Below are 18,338 nucleotides of genomic sequence, written 5' to 3'. Positions count from 1 at the left end.
TTGAAAAACAGTATTGGCTGCGCTGCGTAACAATACATAGCATGTGTTATTCATTAAAAAAAACCAGTGGTTTTAGAATGTTGTTTTAAAGTGTAAAACATTACAGCACCAAAGCAGGATATTATTTGTGAGAAAAGAAATTACCAAATTTGATACTGTGAGGCTGATTTGATCAGAGCTATGACTTTTGTCGATTAGGTGAGCAAAGTGGCCCTATGGCCTCTTGCGTTAATGTTGACAGGCAAGAAATAATATCGAGAGAATATCCCCAACATTTCAATAAATTGCCTCTTATTCTTGGACAGTGACATATTTAAACCTTCCTGACTTCAAAACAAGGTGACATCATGTAAGAAAATCAGTCAAAGCAAAGGACTCACAATGCGGTGGTTTGTTTGCATAAAAGATACAAGAATTTGCGAATTTTTGAGAAGTAAAAATAGGAAAAGCATCTGTAGCATAATTTCTACGGGCAGTGGAGTATCACAATTGACCTTTTAATGCTGAGGGTAATGTAAATGCTGTAAAATTTGAGTTGTACATTCTTAGTTAAATTAATAAAACTTACAGCAATCTGTTTTCAAATCCTGTCTTGATTTTTGGTTTGTTTTTCATATAACAAAACAAATGATGATTGTGTTTTCAGACAACATAGCTCCCTTTGGACAAATATAGTACCCTCCACTAGGAGTTGGGCAAAATTTCATCTCTCGGGGGCTAATAAAATTAATATTGCCCTTGACGCCAGTCAATATTTGTATAATACATCATATCATATCGCCAAATGCTTTTTTGTATCATTACTTGATATAATGTCATACAGTACAGTGTAATATTAACATATCATATGATAACAACTTTGAACCTTGAACGATTTTGTGTCAAACCACACTATACAATATTTTCATAAAGACTATCAACTATGATTTTCATATTGATATGATAAAGTTGGTCTCATAACTGAAAGCCTGTCTTGGAGAATTCTGTAATCTCTGATTACCTACATGTATGTTTTATATTCTACAGTCAGTCTGATCATCATGCATAAATTGAAACAGTATTCAATATAGTTATTCAACTTAGTTTAAAAAAACTGATTCGACTTAGTTTTAAAAAAAACTGATGGTATATGTCTAAAGGGTGAAATTGCATTTACATGCAAAAAGGTCAAATATACATGCATGATATCACTTTGTCTACAGTTACTGTACACAATGAAGAAATTTTTTTTTGCAGTATGACTTAAATGGAACAGAAGAAGAAAAAAGCAAGCTGTTTTCTGTCCCTGATTTTATTGGATTTGCTTGCAAACGAATGGGTAAATATTAAAAGAAATAAACTATGTTGATGTAGTTGCATGATTGATACTGTTATTATTGGTAAGCCAATGCCATACATGTAACTAGCAGATTTACTATTTCAGTTAATGAAGGTCTCCCATCTTTTACAGAATGCTCTATTGTATTCAAATGGTTTCTTAATCAGATGTTCGGTCTCTTACATATTACTTTATTTTTTTGGCCTATTTTTTTTTTGCCAGGATTTTTAATAGATGGTTAACAGATGGATGAAACTTCAGGTTTGTTCAAATGAAGGGCCACGCCCTTTATTCCAGGGGAGAGGGTTAGGAATTATTGAAAATCTGTTGGTATATTTCAAAAATCTTTTTCTCAAAAACCAGAAAAGACGAAACTTGTGTGGAAGCGTCCTCAGGAAGTGTAGATTCAAATTTTTTCAAATCATGATCCCCCATGGTAGGGTGGGGCCACAATTGGTGGTTAAATTTTCACATAGGAATACAAAGAGTTAATCTTTAGAAATCTTCTCAATAACCAATCAGCCAGAAAAGCTGGTACTGGTGTGATAGCATTCTCACTTAATCATAATCCCTGTGGGTAGAGTTGGATAGGGTCATGTTTTTACATAAGATACTATAGAGAGAACATTTTAAAATGTTTTTTACCGAAACCGGTTGGCCAGAAAAGCTTAACTTGTGTGGAAGCATCTTCAGTTAATATGGATTCAGTATAGATTTATAGGTTCAAATCATGATCCTTGGGGTGGGGTGGGGTGGAGCCACAGTGTGTGTCAGATTACAATGGAATATATGTAGAGAAAACTCTTTAAAAATTTGCTTCTTAGGAACCAGTTGGGCAGAAAAGCTGAACTTGTGTGGAAGCATTCTTAGGTAGGATGGTTCAAATTTGTTCAATTCATGATTCCTCATGCAATGTCAACCCATGCACGCACGGGTCAAAGTCTAGTTATATATGGAGAAAAATAATAAAATCTCTGGAACCATTTGCCTACAAGACTAATTATTAGCATTTGGATTTCAAGCAACTCTTGGAATAGGGGAATCTTAATTGTGAAATGTATGACGTTTTCTTTCCAAGGAACACATGGGCGTGACCAAATACAGTAAATATATCATATTAGCGGTGTACAATATTTGGTGGAAATTAGTTTTTAGCTCACCAAAACAAAGTCAGGGGGAGCTTATGCTAAACCCCCCTGGCATTGGCGTCTAAACCTAGTTAAAGTTTTTGGTGCAACTCCTATATCTAAGTTATTTATTTGTCCTATCTTCACCAAACTTGCATGGATGATGCATCTGAACCTACTTATGGACTTGAAAGACTTGGATGCTGCATTTGGCCAATTAATTTGATAGGAATTTCTAATTAACTACTGGTCCTGACCTCACCAAACTTGCATCTATGGTGAGTCTTATTGTACGGATGCACCAAGCAGGTTTGAATGCTGAATCTGAGTTGTAGGTTTTGGATGCTGGAGGAGGTTAAGGTTTTCAGAGCTGGTAAAGTTTTTGGAGCAGGTGCCCTCTGCTGATTATATCTTTGTTATTACTGGTCCTAACTTCACCAAACTTGCGTAGATGGTGCATCTTATGATACTGATGCTCCTGACAGGCTTGAATGCTGAATATGAACCATAGGTTTTGGATGCTGGATGAGGTTAAGTATTTTATAGAACAGGTCACATGTTTTATGGATAATAGTACTATTTCAAACTTGCAAAGTTGATATTTAATATCAATGAATCGCAGAGGTATCTTCAGATGCAGAGCTTGATATTTGTTGCCAAGGAAACTCCTACCTCACTTAAACTTGCTTGATAGGTTTGTTTGTTGTTAAAGATTTAACATGATTCCAGTTATATACTAGTATTGTGTGATATGATACACTATTGTTTTATGTGATACAATATTATATCATATATTATATTTTCAAAAATTTTATGATAAGATATGATATTGTTTCAAATTCTTTGTATATCATACCAAGCAGTGGTATTTATCTAAGTAAGGGAACGTAACCTACGCAACAGTTGTGTATTCAGAACAATAGCATGCTTTATTATCCCTTCGCACAACTTGTTGCGAAGGGGATATAAAATCGCTACCGTGCGTGTGTGTGTTCGTATGTGTGTGTGTATGTATGTATGTGTGTGTGTGCACTCCATTTCAATTTTCTAGTAAATTAATAAAAAACCTTCCAATAGAATTTCCTCAACCTTTGCACAAATATATGTCTCATTGTAAAAGATTAAAACAAATGCAATGTCATATTAATTGGTCAAATTTTTATGCAAAAACTTAGATAAAATTACACCATAAGATTGTAGATGAGGGGGGGGGGGGGGGGGGGGCATTACATTATGACAAAATTCGTTCAAAACTAAAAAATATTTATCATAGATTGCACACTTCTGTAAAATAACAAATAAAAAATGCATGTGCCTTTCCAAACCATTAATTCTATTACAATTATTATTTCATTAAATCAATGTCATAATCAATTTTGTATACGAGTTATCAATCGAAATTTCTGAGTAAGAGGTATCAATCTTCCGCTTCACTTCTTTGAAACCAAAGTGAAAGTAAGCAGTTCAAATCAACAACTTAATATTTTTTGGATTTAGATCTAGTACAGGTAAAGAAAATGTAGTTTTTGCAGTAATGGAGGGTTAGTAGAATGTGGTCTTCTCATTAACATAACAATATATTGCTAAATAATGCATCCCTACACACAATAAGTCATGTCGTGAGGGAATGCTCCGCTTAGCGGTGCCCTTGTTTGATATCAATCAATGTTTAAATTATGGAGGGTATAGAGAAGGATAGATGCCTGCTGGAACACAAGACTACTCTAAGAAAACCATATTTTTGAAAGTAAAAATTAAAAGTGGTTGAATGAATTGAAGCGTATAAATGTCCTTATTATCGCTAACAGTAAAGACTTTGATGAATTGAATCTGACAGGAAACTTACGAAATTCAAGTGAAAAAACTTGACTTATTACAATATTGTCAAATAATGAAAATGTGTAAGATTTTATATTATTTTCCTTTTATTTTCACAGTCTTGGGAAATAAACTATATGCATTGAAATCATGTTTACAATGTCTTTGACTAAAATTGTAAAATTTACTGCCCATAAAGCATGGTTTGAAGCTTTTTATGCCCCATTCGAAGGAGAGGGAGAGCATATTGCTTTGCTGCTGTCCTTCTGTCTGTCTATCAGTCTGCCGGTCGGTTGCTCCACCAATAGTTTCCGTTTATTTTCTTTGCAGAGGCTGCATGCACATATTAAAATGAAATTTGATATACAGATTTATCATAGTTTTTTCTAGGTCAAGATCAATTTTGGTTACAATCGAGCAATTTTCGACAGATTATACCCCCTTTGACTTCCAAATTTTCTTCTTGAACGTTTCCAAGGGGATTGGGGGGGGGGGAGGGGGGTATAAGTGTTTCACAAACATCTTTTGTTATTTGTTTGTGGGGTGGGACAAACAGGGGGGTTACAGTCAAAGTAGTCTTGGATTAGACTCCAAAATGAAGTTAGAAATACAAACATTGGACTTTCTGACAGGTCCATCTTAGGGCTATGATACTCAGGTGACCCGTCAAGGCCATCGGGCCTCTTGTGTAAACAAATTATTTCTTCTACTCCAAAACCACTGAGCCTATTTACAAACTTCACACAAAGAATTATTGAGTGAAGATGATTCAAGTTTGTTAAGTTAAGGAGAAAGCTCTCTGTAAAGCCCCTTTCACAATTGGCGCACGACCACTTTACACCACTTTGCGATTGAAATTTTTGAGCTTCGCATACGTTGCATGTGCCCTCGCTTACGTTGCATGAGATCTCGCATTCTTTGCATATGTTTTTACTGGTCGCATCAAGCATGCACACTATTCAGACGCGACCGAACGTGATCCAAATTATTGCAGTGCAATGCACGAACATTAGTACGAACATTTTACAACATTTTGTGCACTTGCAAGAGTAATACACGATTTATAAAGATCGTTAACTTAGATAAATCGCTGGTGTTTATGGGTCTGTTTTGCGACCATGAGACTGTTGCTCAACGTGTCTCATGTAATCTTGCAACGTTTTACTATCATTGCACGACTTATCAGCCTCAATATGCCATTCTTTGCTACTAGTATATATACCCTGTATAAGTATCTCTGTTTCAGAACAAAAGGACTATATATATGGTTTGAGCCTAAAATGGCCCTCTAAAATGAACATTGACATTTTACTGCAATTCTTTGTTTTATTTGTACAAAATTACATTTGAAGTTTTTTCATAATTTTTATTTTGATTTTAGTGCCCACAATTTAAAATTATGACATCACAAAGTTTACCTTTTCCCGCCATTTTCTCATTTTTAGCATAAAACGGATTGTTTTGAAGCAGTTTTTCTTCAAGGAAACATTGAGCGACTGCTTGAACAAACAAAATATTTTCACCAAAAATGTATTTTTCCAATACTTATAAGTGACAAAAAGTTTTTTCTTGTTCAAAGAGTCGCTCTATTTTTTCCATTCGAAAAAAGGTAATAAAAATGTCAAATTTTGATTGATTTTGATTGATTTATAAAAATAGCGTCACTTCTGACGTCATATACTGCCAGTGAGTGCTAATAATTCAAATTAATAGGTGAAAAACATATTTCATGTCAACTCTTTTACAAGATAACACAACAAATTAATGTACCTGAATCATTGTAAAAATAACGAATTATGGGGGCCAAATTTGACTTAGATCATATATAGTTCTTTACAATATACATTTATTGCATGATGGTGAGGGAAATACATGTATAAAGATTTCTTTTGTACTTGCACTTAACAAGAGCAATAAAAAATTTATTTTTTGCATTTGCGCTCTTGCATTACAGAAAGTCGCTCCCACACAATCTGCAATATTCAACATCAAACACATCTGAAAACTTCTGAAGTTTTCATTTGACAAGCAGCTTGTCATATATGCTCAAGAGCACATTACCATAATACCGGTATACTCAATAAGAACCTTATCAAGTACTGATTACCACAACCATACACTTTAAGCTTTCCCGTGCAAAGTTTGAACGCCAGAATGAATACATATCGAACACGACTTACCTACAAAACCTTAAGCCCCGCCCCTATCTCTTATTGGCGTTTCCACAAAAGAAAATAATTTTATTCTAATTCACCGAGTTCAACCGAAATAAATTATATTTCTTTAGTACTTGCACTTAACAAGAGCAATAAACACCAAAAACAAAATACAATATTTATTTTTTGCATTTGCGTTCTTGAATTACAGAACGAAAGAAAGGATAATTACGAAAACATTATACTCATAAGCCTAATCTAAGTGAAACCAGTAATCTAGAATCCAGCATATCTCTGATGTAACCATCGTTCTCGTACTCCGATCTCCATCTCTCATGTCTCTTAAACATTTTATCTATCTGGCACGCCAGAATTTGCACAAACTGTTGCGCCACCTGCTCTTAAAATATGCAACCCAAACTTTGATATATCTGGGACAATAGATTTAAAAGCCTCAATAAACAATTTCCGCATTCTAAACATGCCAAAGGTTTGTTTACCTTTCTAATCTGATAACCCGACTTTGTTTTATTAATATTACAATAAATAAACTGTAAACCATCATTAGTAAATCCACACCATGCAAAGTACATGAACTTTTCCAAATTTTTGACAGGACTTATAATTCAGTCTGTGTCCTAGCAATTACCACATGTTGACCGTCTTTTCTCTATGAAAATAGCCATGTTAGTTTTGTTTGTTTTTTTTTTTTTTCAAAACAAACATCTGAACATCCGATGTTCAAAAACTCGCTACAATGTAAAAAGCCAGAGTATATGCAACCAAGCATGCACATATTGTTCTTTGATAATATATGTTTTAACTTTTAACAAATTTACAATGCATTTTCCGCAACATATTGAATTTATAGATTATTTTTCGTTATCTGTACAGACAAACGTCTTTTCCCTGCCTCATAAACATTCTTCACCAATTCCGAATCCGTCAGAGATGAAATACCAATAACGGAATATGCCCAGTGAATTCCATATACAGCTGAAGATAACACACTCACTGAAACTACTTCCTGAATTAAACTTGCTAAAATCACAAATCACCAAGAGCTTCTTAATAGTAGACATTTTTATCGTAAATGCCATTCTTCTCCAACCACTTCACCCACTTCATGTAACTTCGGTAGTAACCTTTAGTTGTCGAACTTGCTCGACATTCTGTTAATAGTTCTGGAATTCTCTCTATATTCTCTTTTACAGATTCCGGAAGAATGGCTACACCATTTTCATATGCCTGGGAAAATACATGTAAAATAAACACACAATTAGCACGTTATTTTAGATAAATTCAATTTTCAAACATAAAATTGAAAATTTTAAATCAACGTTCCCAAACATTGAATCATAGCTTTTACTACTCGTATAAAATTCTTTCTGTGTTGCGGTAGATAAACAACACCCTTAACAAATTGATAAAAATGTGTACCATCTGGACACAACAATGGCCAAAAACTTGCCGATTCCCACTTAAGTACCACTAAAGCACCACATACTTAATCTTCTGACATTTTAGCCAACACACTACACACAAAATAAATAGGTGGATAAAACCAACCCTTTTATTTGCCCAAGTCTCTGTAAAAGCGTCAATTCATGAACATTTCATATTCCAGTATCTTGAATAAAACTTATCTAATTTGTGATTACTATCACAAGCAAACCAATCAGTCTCAAAGTCTCAAATGGTCCCCATAATTCACTTATATCTTTGAAAATTTATAACGACACGCCCCAATCATCAGAATCTCTAAATTGACTAATGAAATCTGCCTTTTCATTAAGAGACCTAGGAATCCACTCCATCTCCAAATGAATACCATTAAATAAACAATGCCTGTAAATATTCAAAGAAATATTTTGCAGATCATCTTTCATGCTACCGTTGAAAATAATACTGACTATGTTCTTATTATCAGTAAACTATTTGACCCGTTTTTCTTCAACTTCGTGATTTAAGGAAATCAAAACTCTCTGAATCGCAACCAACTCTCTCTAAGTTGAACTTTTCTCCATCTCCTCTGGACTCCACATTCCATGAGAAATTCCATGCTAAGAATTAACAACATAACCACCAAAAGCATATCCAGTAGCAATAGAAAATACATGTACAAACCTAACACATGATAGTTGAAACATCAACTGCCTGATATTGATAACATAAATGTTATCTAACCAAAACTGAATTTGCTCACAACTTTCATGTGACCAAACTACATAATCATTCCATGACCTTAAACTTAATATGTTAATACTCAAACACCTGGTCATGACTAACGGAGCCCAAAACTATAGACATTGAAATTATCTAACGAATTCCATAATTTCCTCTTTTTGAAACTCTAACTCTGCAAGTTTGATATTAAGGGCTAGCTCCTCCATGCCGAAGTTCTACTCAGTCACTTGGAGCAACTTTCCCGTGCAAAGTTTGAACGCCAGAATGAATACATATCGAACACAACTTACCTATAAAACCTTAAGCCCCGCCCCTATCTCTTATTGGCGTTTCCACAAAAGAAAATAATTTTATTCTAATTCACCGAGTTCAACCGAAATAAATTATATTTATTCCCTCAAGAAAAAGCATATCCTGAGGGCTTCGCCCGAGAGAATTTTTTTTTTTTCAGGGGAATAAATCTTCATATTCCCTGAACATTAATGCAATAAACGTTTTATTATACCAAGCAACATATGATTACACAAAATACATTGATTTCTTCTCCCCCAATTGGTGCCTCTGTCTCAAATGAGATGATAAGATTATCGCGTGGTTCATATAGATAAGTTAGCGTGGTTCAGCAGCAGACGTGTATTAATTATTATCAAGTATCTGGATTTACATTGTGAGTTTTATTATAGGACTGTAGTGATTTGTGAAATTTAAATAACTTTGCTCAAAAATCATATAGCGTAATTAACGCTAAACTGCGTATTAACGCTGAACTGCGTATTGACGCATTATTTTGCGAATTATTCGCATTGACAGTTGCGTATTTAACGCATATTCATGCAATGAGTGAAAACTCTGAGCATTCGGAAATGGCTGGTGGCCTTTCGGAAGAAAAAGAGGCTCCAGTGAACCCATCAATACTGACAATGATGAAGGAAATGCAAAACAATATTGCTTCCTTGGCATCATCTGTCGGTGAGTTGAAAAGACGAGGACAGAAACGGAAAGCCGAAAATCAACCGTGTTCCTCGAAAGATTTGAGTGATGTGTCATCGGATGAAGAAGATGAAGAGAAAACTCAGAGGGACGAGTTCGGCGATTTAGTTGATGAAGTAGATGAAGTTGAAGAGTTCGATAACGACACTATTTTAGATGAACTTGCCGAATGTTTTGGCACAGAAGAAAAATGTGGCGAGCCGGTTCATGAAAAACTGGCCAAAGTAACTAGCGATGGTGTGCGTGCAGTGCTCAATGCTGAAAAGATCAAGGAAGTGAGCGAGAAGTATAATCGACCACGGAATGTGCTTAATCTGTCACCACCTAAGATTAATGAAGAAATTCGAGCACACCTCAGTCGGAAAATCCGAAATCAAGACATCAAACTTCAACGTACCCAGACTCTGGTAGCCAAGGCAATTGTGCCTCAACTGCAGCAGATCAATCTTCTGCTTAATGCAAAGCAAAAAGGAGAGGGCCCGTCAACGAAGGACCTCACAACCCTGGCAATGGACGGTCTCAAATTGATGACGTACGTCTACTGTGATCTATCACAAAGAAGACGAGAGTTCATTATCCAACCCGAAAGTAACGACGAATTCCGGGTGCTATGCTCAAACGATTATCCCGTCACTGACAAACTGTTCGGGGATGATCTGGGGAAAAAGGTCGAAGATATCACGAAAGCAAATAAGGTTGGGTCAAAGATCTCGGGTAGCAGCAACAGACCTGAGAAGAGGAGTTTCCCAAGTCGGAAATACCAAGGTCAAAGACCCTACAACCAGACCAACAGACCTCAGCCTTTTTTAGGCCAGCGTTCTTTCCAGGGCTACAAAAAGAAAATGTACCCAAACAACAAGCTGACGAAGAAATAAATCAGGAAGTGTTACCTTCAGAAAATGTGAGTGAATTTCTAAATACCTCTAAAAATTTTACGGCAGGGAAAATTGCCGGTCACTATGAAAATTGGAAAATGATTTCAAGTGATTCAAGAATTTTAGAACTAGTGAAAGGTTATTCAATTGAATTTCAAAATACACCTTTTCAACGCAGCAATCCCAAACCAATTAATTTCAACGAAACTAATTTAGAAATCATTGATATTGAAATCAAAGAACTTCAATCAAAGAAAATAATTGAAGAAGTATCGGATTATAACGAAAACGAATTTATTTCAAATATCTTCGTCAGACCAAAGAAAAATGGGACGTTCAGAGTTATATTAAACTTAAAACACTTGAATGACTTTGTAGAATATCATCATTTTAAAATGGAAACGTTGTCGTCCGCAATCAACTTAGTGTCAAAGAATTGTTATTTTGCGTCGATTGATTTACAAGACGCTTATTACTCGTGTAATGTGTGTCAGGACGACAGAAAATATTTGAGATTTTATTGGAAAGGCCAGAAGTTCCAATACACGTGTTTGGCCATGGGGTTGGCATCAGCCCCACGAATATTCACGAAACTGTTAAAACCTGTGTTCGCTACTTTAAGAAAACGCGGACATGCTAATGTGGCATACATAGACGATTCGCTTTTAATAAGCAAAACGGAATTAGAATGCCAACGAAATGTAGAACAAACAGCTCATTTATTGGACACTCTTGGTTTAACTATCAACGAAGATAAATCCGTATTTAAACCGACAAGATGTATTCAATTTCTAGGATTTGAGATTAACTCTGAGACTATGACAGTAGCTCTAACAAAAGAACGCGCCATATCTATTAAGGAAAAATGTCAAGATATTCTTAACCATCATCAAGTGACTATACGCGAATTTGCACAATTAATTGGTAAACTCGTGTCGAGTGAACCCGGTGTTAGATATGCACCTCTGTATTATAAGTCTCTTGAGATTGAGAAGGACAAACATTTGAAAATAAATTGTGGAAACTTTGAAGCAAAGATAACAATATCGGATTCTAGTAAAGAAACGGTGAAATGGTGGATAAATAACGTTGCTTTATTTCCACGATATATTAATGTTGACGTCGCGTTAGTAACATTAAAAACAGACAGTTCACAATCAGGGTGGGGCGCCTTTAACGAAAGTAACGGTGAATGTATCCAAGGACAATGGTCAATAAATGACAAAGAGCATCATATTAATTATTTAGAACTTAAAGCTGGGTTGATAGCAGTAACAACATTCTGTGAAGAAATGCAAAATTGCCATGTGAAACTTTTGATGGATAATACGGTTGCGGTAACTTATGTTTCAAAAATGGGTGGAAAAATTGAATCGCTTAACACTTTGACAACATCTATTTGGAAGTTTTGTATGGATAGAAATATTTGGCTCTCTGCAAGTCACATTGCTGGAGTTGAAAACACGGAGGCAGATTTTCTTTCCCGCCACAAAAATAGTGATTTGGAATGGAAATTAGATACCGCCGTATTCGATAAGATAATCGAAACATATGGTCAATGTGACATCGATTTATTTGCTTCTAGACACAATTTTCAATTCAGACCGTATGTGTCCTATACCCCCGATATAAACGCAGAGGCAATTGACGCTTTTAGCATACTATGGAGAAATAAAATGTGTTACATTTTTTGTCCTTTCAGTCAGATAGGATCGGCGCTTCAAAAGATTTCCACGGACGTAACGGAAGCCATTGTAATTGCACCAATCTGGCCGACACAACATTGGTTCCCGCAGCTACTACAGATGGTTTGCAAACAAAGTTACATATTACCAAACATACCGAACTTACTAACTCTTCCAAACGAGCCTCAGAGGAACCACCCGCTGAAGAAAATGAGACTGGGAGCCTTCCGTGTGTCGGGAAATCCTTTGAAAGTCGAAGCCTATCAAAAGACACTCAAGCCATTTTATTGTCTTCATGGAGAGAATCCACTAAAAAACAATATCGGACATATATTGAGAAATGGATGTCATTTTGTTATAAAAGAAAAATTAATATTTTTGAAGCAAATGTAGACAGTGTTTTAACATATTTGACTGAATTGTATAATGCTGGCTTGGGATATAGTTGTATTAATACCGCCAGAAGCGCATTGTCATCATTTTTACAATTAGAAAATTGTGTAAGTATCGGGTCTCATCCCCTTGTACGTAGATTTATGAAAGGTGTTTTTAATCTTAGACCAAGTTTACCAAGATATAACGTGACTTGGGATGTGAATATTGTTCTTAAGTTTTTAAAAAATTTAACACCAATTTCATCTTTATCATTGTTAAAGTTATCGCAAAAATTGCTTATGCTGTTAGCCTTATTATCAGGTCAACGAGGCCAGACTCTTCATTTGATAGACATAAGAAACATACATTTACAAGATTCTTGTGTAAAAATTGTAATTGGTGACTTGTTGAAAACATCAGACAATAAGAAACATCTGGGTGAAATTAATCTGTCCAGATATGACGAAGACACCGATCTCTGTGTTGTGAATGCATTAACGCACTACCTGCAGCGTACAGAACACTTGCGTGCCTTAGAGACTAAACTGTTCATTACGACACAAAGGCCGCACAAACCAGTGTCTCGAGATACCATCGGCCGATGGCTGAAATCCGTTATGAAGCAAGCTGGTATTGATGTCAGCATTTTCAAACCTCACAGCACGAGAGCAGCTTCCACCAGCGCCGCATACGCTATGCGCATCCCTGTAGATACTATCATACGGACAGTGGGCTGGTCTAAGGACTCAGTGTTTAGAAAATTTTACAAGAAACCTGTTAGTCTTGATGTACAAATGAGTAAAAATTTATTGGAAAACTATTCGTAGATATTATATAACATGTACATGAATTGGATTGTTTTAGATAAAGTTCAATGAACTAATGTCTTTTGTTTTATTAAACGAGATATATTTTTACCACAAATTTGGATTCAGCTCTAAAGTCTCATTTGAGACAGAGGCACCAATTGGGGGAGAAGAAATTAAAAAGTTAAACGAGACTTACCTGGAAGGTGAAGTTTGACTGTAATTTCTTCGACCCAATTGGGTGCCGAGGGATCAAATGCCCAACCCGAACAAGGATGATTTTAAAAATGATTTTCCCGCCCGTTATTAAAGTGAATTAATCCAAATTATGTGCTCTGAAGTATGAACCACGCGATAATCTTATCATCTCATTTGATCCCTCGGCACCCAATTGGGTCGAAGAAATTACAGTCAAACTTCACCTTCCAGGTAAGTCTCGTTTAACTTTTTAATTTCTAATAATGTTTGACTTTTCAACAGTCGCAACATTAACGTCGAGATTGTTTGATTTCCCATGTAACTGTCTCACTTTTCTTTCATAAATCATAAATAGTTAAGTTGGTTCTGAGATATAAAGAGAATCATAATGAATATAATATATTTACAATTTTATATTAATGTAAAATATTTTGATTTAATCATATTTGTCTACATCATATGCTCATGTCGGCTTTTTCATTCCTATTACATCGTCTTGTCGCGTGACTTTCTTAGACCAATCAGATATAATAGAATAATCATATTGAGGTATAATAATAAATGCTGCTGCATATCTGTATCTTCTTGGGCGGCATCTTTTCTCGCTTTCAACTATGTCTACTGAATATGGGCGCTGTTTATACCCCCTCTGACTCACAGGATCATTCGTACCATGGAACGCATAATCGCATGTCCAGTCACATTAGCGCACGTTCAATCGTCCGATCACTTAGTCTCTCGTGCGTTCATATTGAATTGTCTTTCAACAGTTGCTTTCATTGTACAACAGTCGCATACAGACGCAAGATATATCGCAAGATTCAATGCATTTACATCGCACAACGCTCGCTTAGATCGTGCGAAATTCATACAAATTTTTTTTTTTTCACATGCGATTATTTCGGCAACAATTGACGATTCATATCTATTTTTTTGGGTCACACGAATATTTGGTCGCTTCCGCTCGTGCGCCAATTGTGAAAGGGGCTTAAAGGGGAGATATTTTAGAATTATTGAAAATTTGTATGTATGTTAAAAGTATCGAAAACGTTTTTTTGTTTAGAAATGTTGAAACTTGTGTGGAAGAATCTGAGGGCACTGTAGATTTAAGTTTGTTAAAGTCATGATCCTTTGGGGTAAGTTGGGGCTGCAATGGGGGTCATATGTTTACATAGGAATATATTTAGGAACTTATAAAAACTTTTCCTCAAAGGCTAATTGGCCAGAAAAAGTTTGAATTTTGTGAAAACATCCTCTACAGGTAGTGTAGATTCAAGTTTGTTCAAATCATAATCCCCATGGGTAGGGTGGGGCTACAATGTGGGGGGGGGGGGTCAATTTCTATATACTATTAGGACTAAATATAGAGAAAAATCTTCTCAAAAGCCATTTAGCCAAAGAAGCTTTAACTGGTTTGAATGCATCCTCCGGTAATGTAGATTCACATTTGTTCAAAGCATGATCTCCTGGGATAGGGTGGGGCCACAATAGGGGTTTGAATTTTTACATAGGAATATATGGAAAATAATCTAACAAAATATTCACAAAAACGGAAAAGATTTAACTACGTGGAAGCACTCTCAGGAAGTGTAGATTTAAGTTTGTTATAATTATGATCTCGGATATAGGGTCAGGCCGCACTGGAAAATGGGGGAGGGGGAGGGGGTCAAATTATTACATAGGAGTATAAAGAGAAAATCTTTTCTGAAAAATCATTCAGCCAGAAAGTCAAATGATTTGCAGTCGTACTTTTGATGTTTTATTTTTTTGGTTAATAGTTTACAAAACATTTCTACTTTCAGGTGCTAGGATCCGAGCTGCTGTAGCTCAGGTAATGTTTGATGATTTCCATAGACATTCCAACCAAATACTTATCACTGCAGTGTTTGGGATGAATGAAAAAGGTCAAATAAACAAGGAGGTCAGATTCAAGGAAAATAACCTGGTATGTAACCTCAAGCTCCCTCATAACAAAGTTGTAAAGTAATGCAAATCATTAAAGAATAACACAGTTTGATGTATTAATATTATATCAAAGACTGAACAATCCTCTTATGATTTCTTATGCAGTTTAATAAATAAGTGCAAGGTACAAACAGACTTATCTAAAAAAAATAATTATACCCACACTTTCTAAAGAAAATTCAGGTACCGGTATATTGTTGTTATCCTTTTCTGTCCCTCCGTTCATCACCTTATTAGCTCACCTGAGCCAAAGGCTCAAGTGAGCTTCTCTGATCACAATTTGTCCGTTGTCTGTCGTCGTTGTCGTTGTAAACTTTTCACATTTTAATCTTCTTCTCAAGAACCACTGGGCAGATTTCAACCAAATTTGGCACAAAGCACCACTAGGTGTAAAGGGGATTCAAGTTTGTTCAAATGAAGGGCCACGCCCTCTTTAAAAGGGAGATAATTGAGAATTATTGAAAATTTGTTGGTACTTTTCAAAAATCTTTTTTTAAAAAACTATTCGGCCTGAAAAGCTTAAACTTGTGTGGAGGCATCCTCAGGTAGTGTACATTCAAGTTTGTTCAAATCATGGTCCCAGGGGGTAGGGAAGGGCCACAAGAGGGGGATCAAGTTTTACATAGGAATATATAGACAAAATCTTTAAAAATCTTCTTTTCAAAAACTATTTGGCCAGAAAAGCTCAAAGTAAAGTGGAAGCATCCTCAGATAGTGAAGATTCAAGTTTGTTCAAATCATGGTCCCCAGGGGTAGGGTGGGGCCACAATTGGGGGATCAAGTTTTACATAGGAATATATAGAGAAAATCTTTAAAAATCTTCTTCTCAAAAACTATTAGGCCAGAAAAGCTCAAATTAAAGTGGAAGCATCCTCAGGTAGTGTAGATTCAAGTTTGTTCAAATCATGGTCCCCGGGGATATGGTGGGGCCACAATGGGGGAATGGATTTTTACATAGGAATATATAGAGAAAATCTTCTCAAAAACTATTCAAATTAAAATGAAAGCATCTTCAGGTAGTGTAGATTCAAGTTTGTTCAAATCATTGTGCCTGGGGGTAGGGTGGGGCCACAATAGGGGGGATCAAGTTTTACATAGGAATATATAGAGGAAATCTTTAAAAATCTTCTTCTCAAAAACTTTTAGGTCAGCAAAGCTCAAATTTGAGTGGAAGCATGGATTTTTACATAGGAATATATAGAGAAAATCTTCTTCTCAAAAACTATTCAAATTAAAATGAAAGCATCTTCAGATAGTATAGATTCAAGTTTGTTCAAATCATTGTCCCTAGGGGTAGGGTGGGGCCACAATTAGGGGGTAAAGTTTTATACAACAATATATAGAGAAAATCTTTAAAAATAATTCTTTTAAAAATTATTTGGCCAAGAAAGCTCAAATTGGCGTGTAACCATCCTCAGATAATGTAGATTCAAGTCTGTTCAAATCATGGTCCTGGGGGTAGGGCGGGGCCACAATGGGGGATAAATTTTTATAAATATAGAAAATCTTTAAATATCTTCTCAAAACTATTAGGCCAGGAAAGCCCAAATTTGAGTGGAAGCATCCCCAGATCGTATAGATTCAAGTTTGTTTAAATAATAGTCCAGGGGTATGGTGAGACCACAATGGGGGATGAATTTTTACATAGGAATATATAGAGAAAATCTTTAAAAATCTTCTTTTTAAAGACTAGTTGGCCAGAAAAGCTCAACTTGTGTAGAGGCATCCTCGGGTAGTGTAAATTCAAGTTTGTAAAATCACAGTCCCTAGTGATAGGGCGGGGCCGTGATGGCGGTTTGAATTTTTACATAGGAATATATAGAGAAAATCTTTAAAAATATTCTGTGAAAGTTTTCGGTCCAAAACTCAGTATTTAGTGTGAAAGCACAGGTTATGCAAATTTAAGTTTAATGAAACCATTATTCCCTAGAGAAAAGTGGGACCACGAAATGGAGGTGGGGGGGGGGGGGGGGTATGTAGGAATAGAGAAAAATCTTCTTACAGGTACAACAACAAAAGGGGCTTGGTATTTACCCAAAAAAAAAGAGGTTGATAAAAATTGGCAGATTTTCATTTCTTTTTTAGCAAGATCTTAGTACTTAGTTGTCAAGATATTTTGATTCTGTAATGCTAATTTGATTAGAATTAAGGCAATTGTTGCTCAGGTGAGCGATGTGGCCCCTGGGCCTCTTGTTGTTTCTCATTTGATGAATTAGACTTAACATCTTTGATTCCCCAATCTTGGTTAAAAAGCAGTTCATAGTTAAATAAACTTGTACCAAAAATAATTTGAAAAATTGTTAATTCATACTTCATCTTATTAGGATTCTTTTTTTAGTTTAGTTGTTCTAAAAGTCATTAAGATTTTTATTAATCCATACTTAGAATAATTTATGTTTTGTTCAATGGTATCATGAATCATTCGTTTTTTTAGCTCACCTTAGCTGAAAGCTCCAGTGAGCTTCTCTGATCACTTTTTGTCCGGGGTCCATCGTTCTGTCCGTCTGTCCATCTGTCTGTATACTTTTTAGCCCACCTGAGCTGAAAGCTCAAGTGAGCTTTTCTGGTCACTTTTTGTCCTGTGTCCATCTGTCTGTCCGTCCGTCCATCTGTCTGTCTGGCTGTAAACTTTTTACATTTTCAACTTCTTCTCCAGAACCAATTGACCAATTTCAATTAAACTTGACACAAAGCATCATTTGGTAAAGGGGATTCAAGTTTGTTAAAATGAAGGCCTTTCAAGGGGACATAATAAGGATTTATTAAAAATTTGTTGATATTTTTCATAAATCTTCTTCTCATAAACCATTTGGCAAGAAAAGCTGAAACTTGTTTTGA

General features: G+C 35.6%; 2 protein-coding genes across 2 annotated transcripts in view; both read left to right on the top strand.

Moving 5' to 3' along the window:
* Window positions 1-18,338, top strand: part of LOC105317102 (major vault protein) — a 185,900-nt gene that overhangs the window by 145,304 nt on the left and 22,258 nt on the right. The window contains exons 18-19 of the mRNA XM_066071463.1: window positions 1,237-1,318; window positions 15,338-15,480. Of these exons, the coding sequence (XP_065927535.1) occupies window positions 1,237-1,318; window positions 15,338-15,480 (225 nt within the window). The remainder of the gene's footprint in view (window positions 1-1,236; window positions 1,319-15,337; window positions 15,481-18,338) is intronic.
* On the top strand, window positions 9,148-13,751 carry LOC117692514 (uncharacterized). The gene is made up of 2 exons (XM_034480591.2): window positions 9,148-10,497; window positions 12,174-13,751. The coding sequence occupies exon 1, from the start codon at window positions 9,443-9,445 to the stop codon at window positions 10,469-10,471; it is 1,029 nt and encodes a 342-aa protein (XP_034336482.1). The 5' UTR covers window positions 9,148-9,442; the 3' UTR covers window positions 10,472-10,497; window positions 12,174-13,751.

This window comes from Magallana gigas, chromosome 9 (genome assembly GCF_963853765.1).
Source record: "Magallana gigas chromosome 9, xbMagGiga1.1, whole genome shotgun sequence".
Taxonomy (NCBI): domain Eukaryota; kingdom Metazoa; phylum Mollusca; class Bivalvia; order Ostreida; family Ostreidae; genus Magallana; species Magallana gigas.
This window is presented reverse-complemented; position numbering and strand designations above follow the sequence as displayed.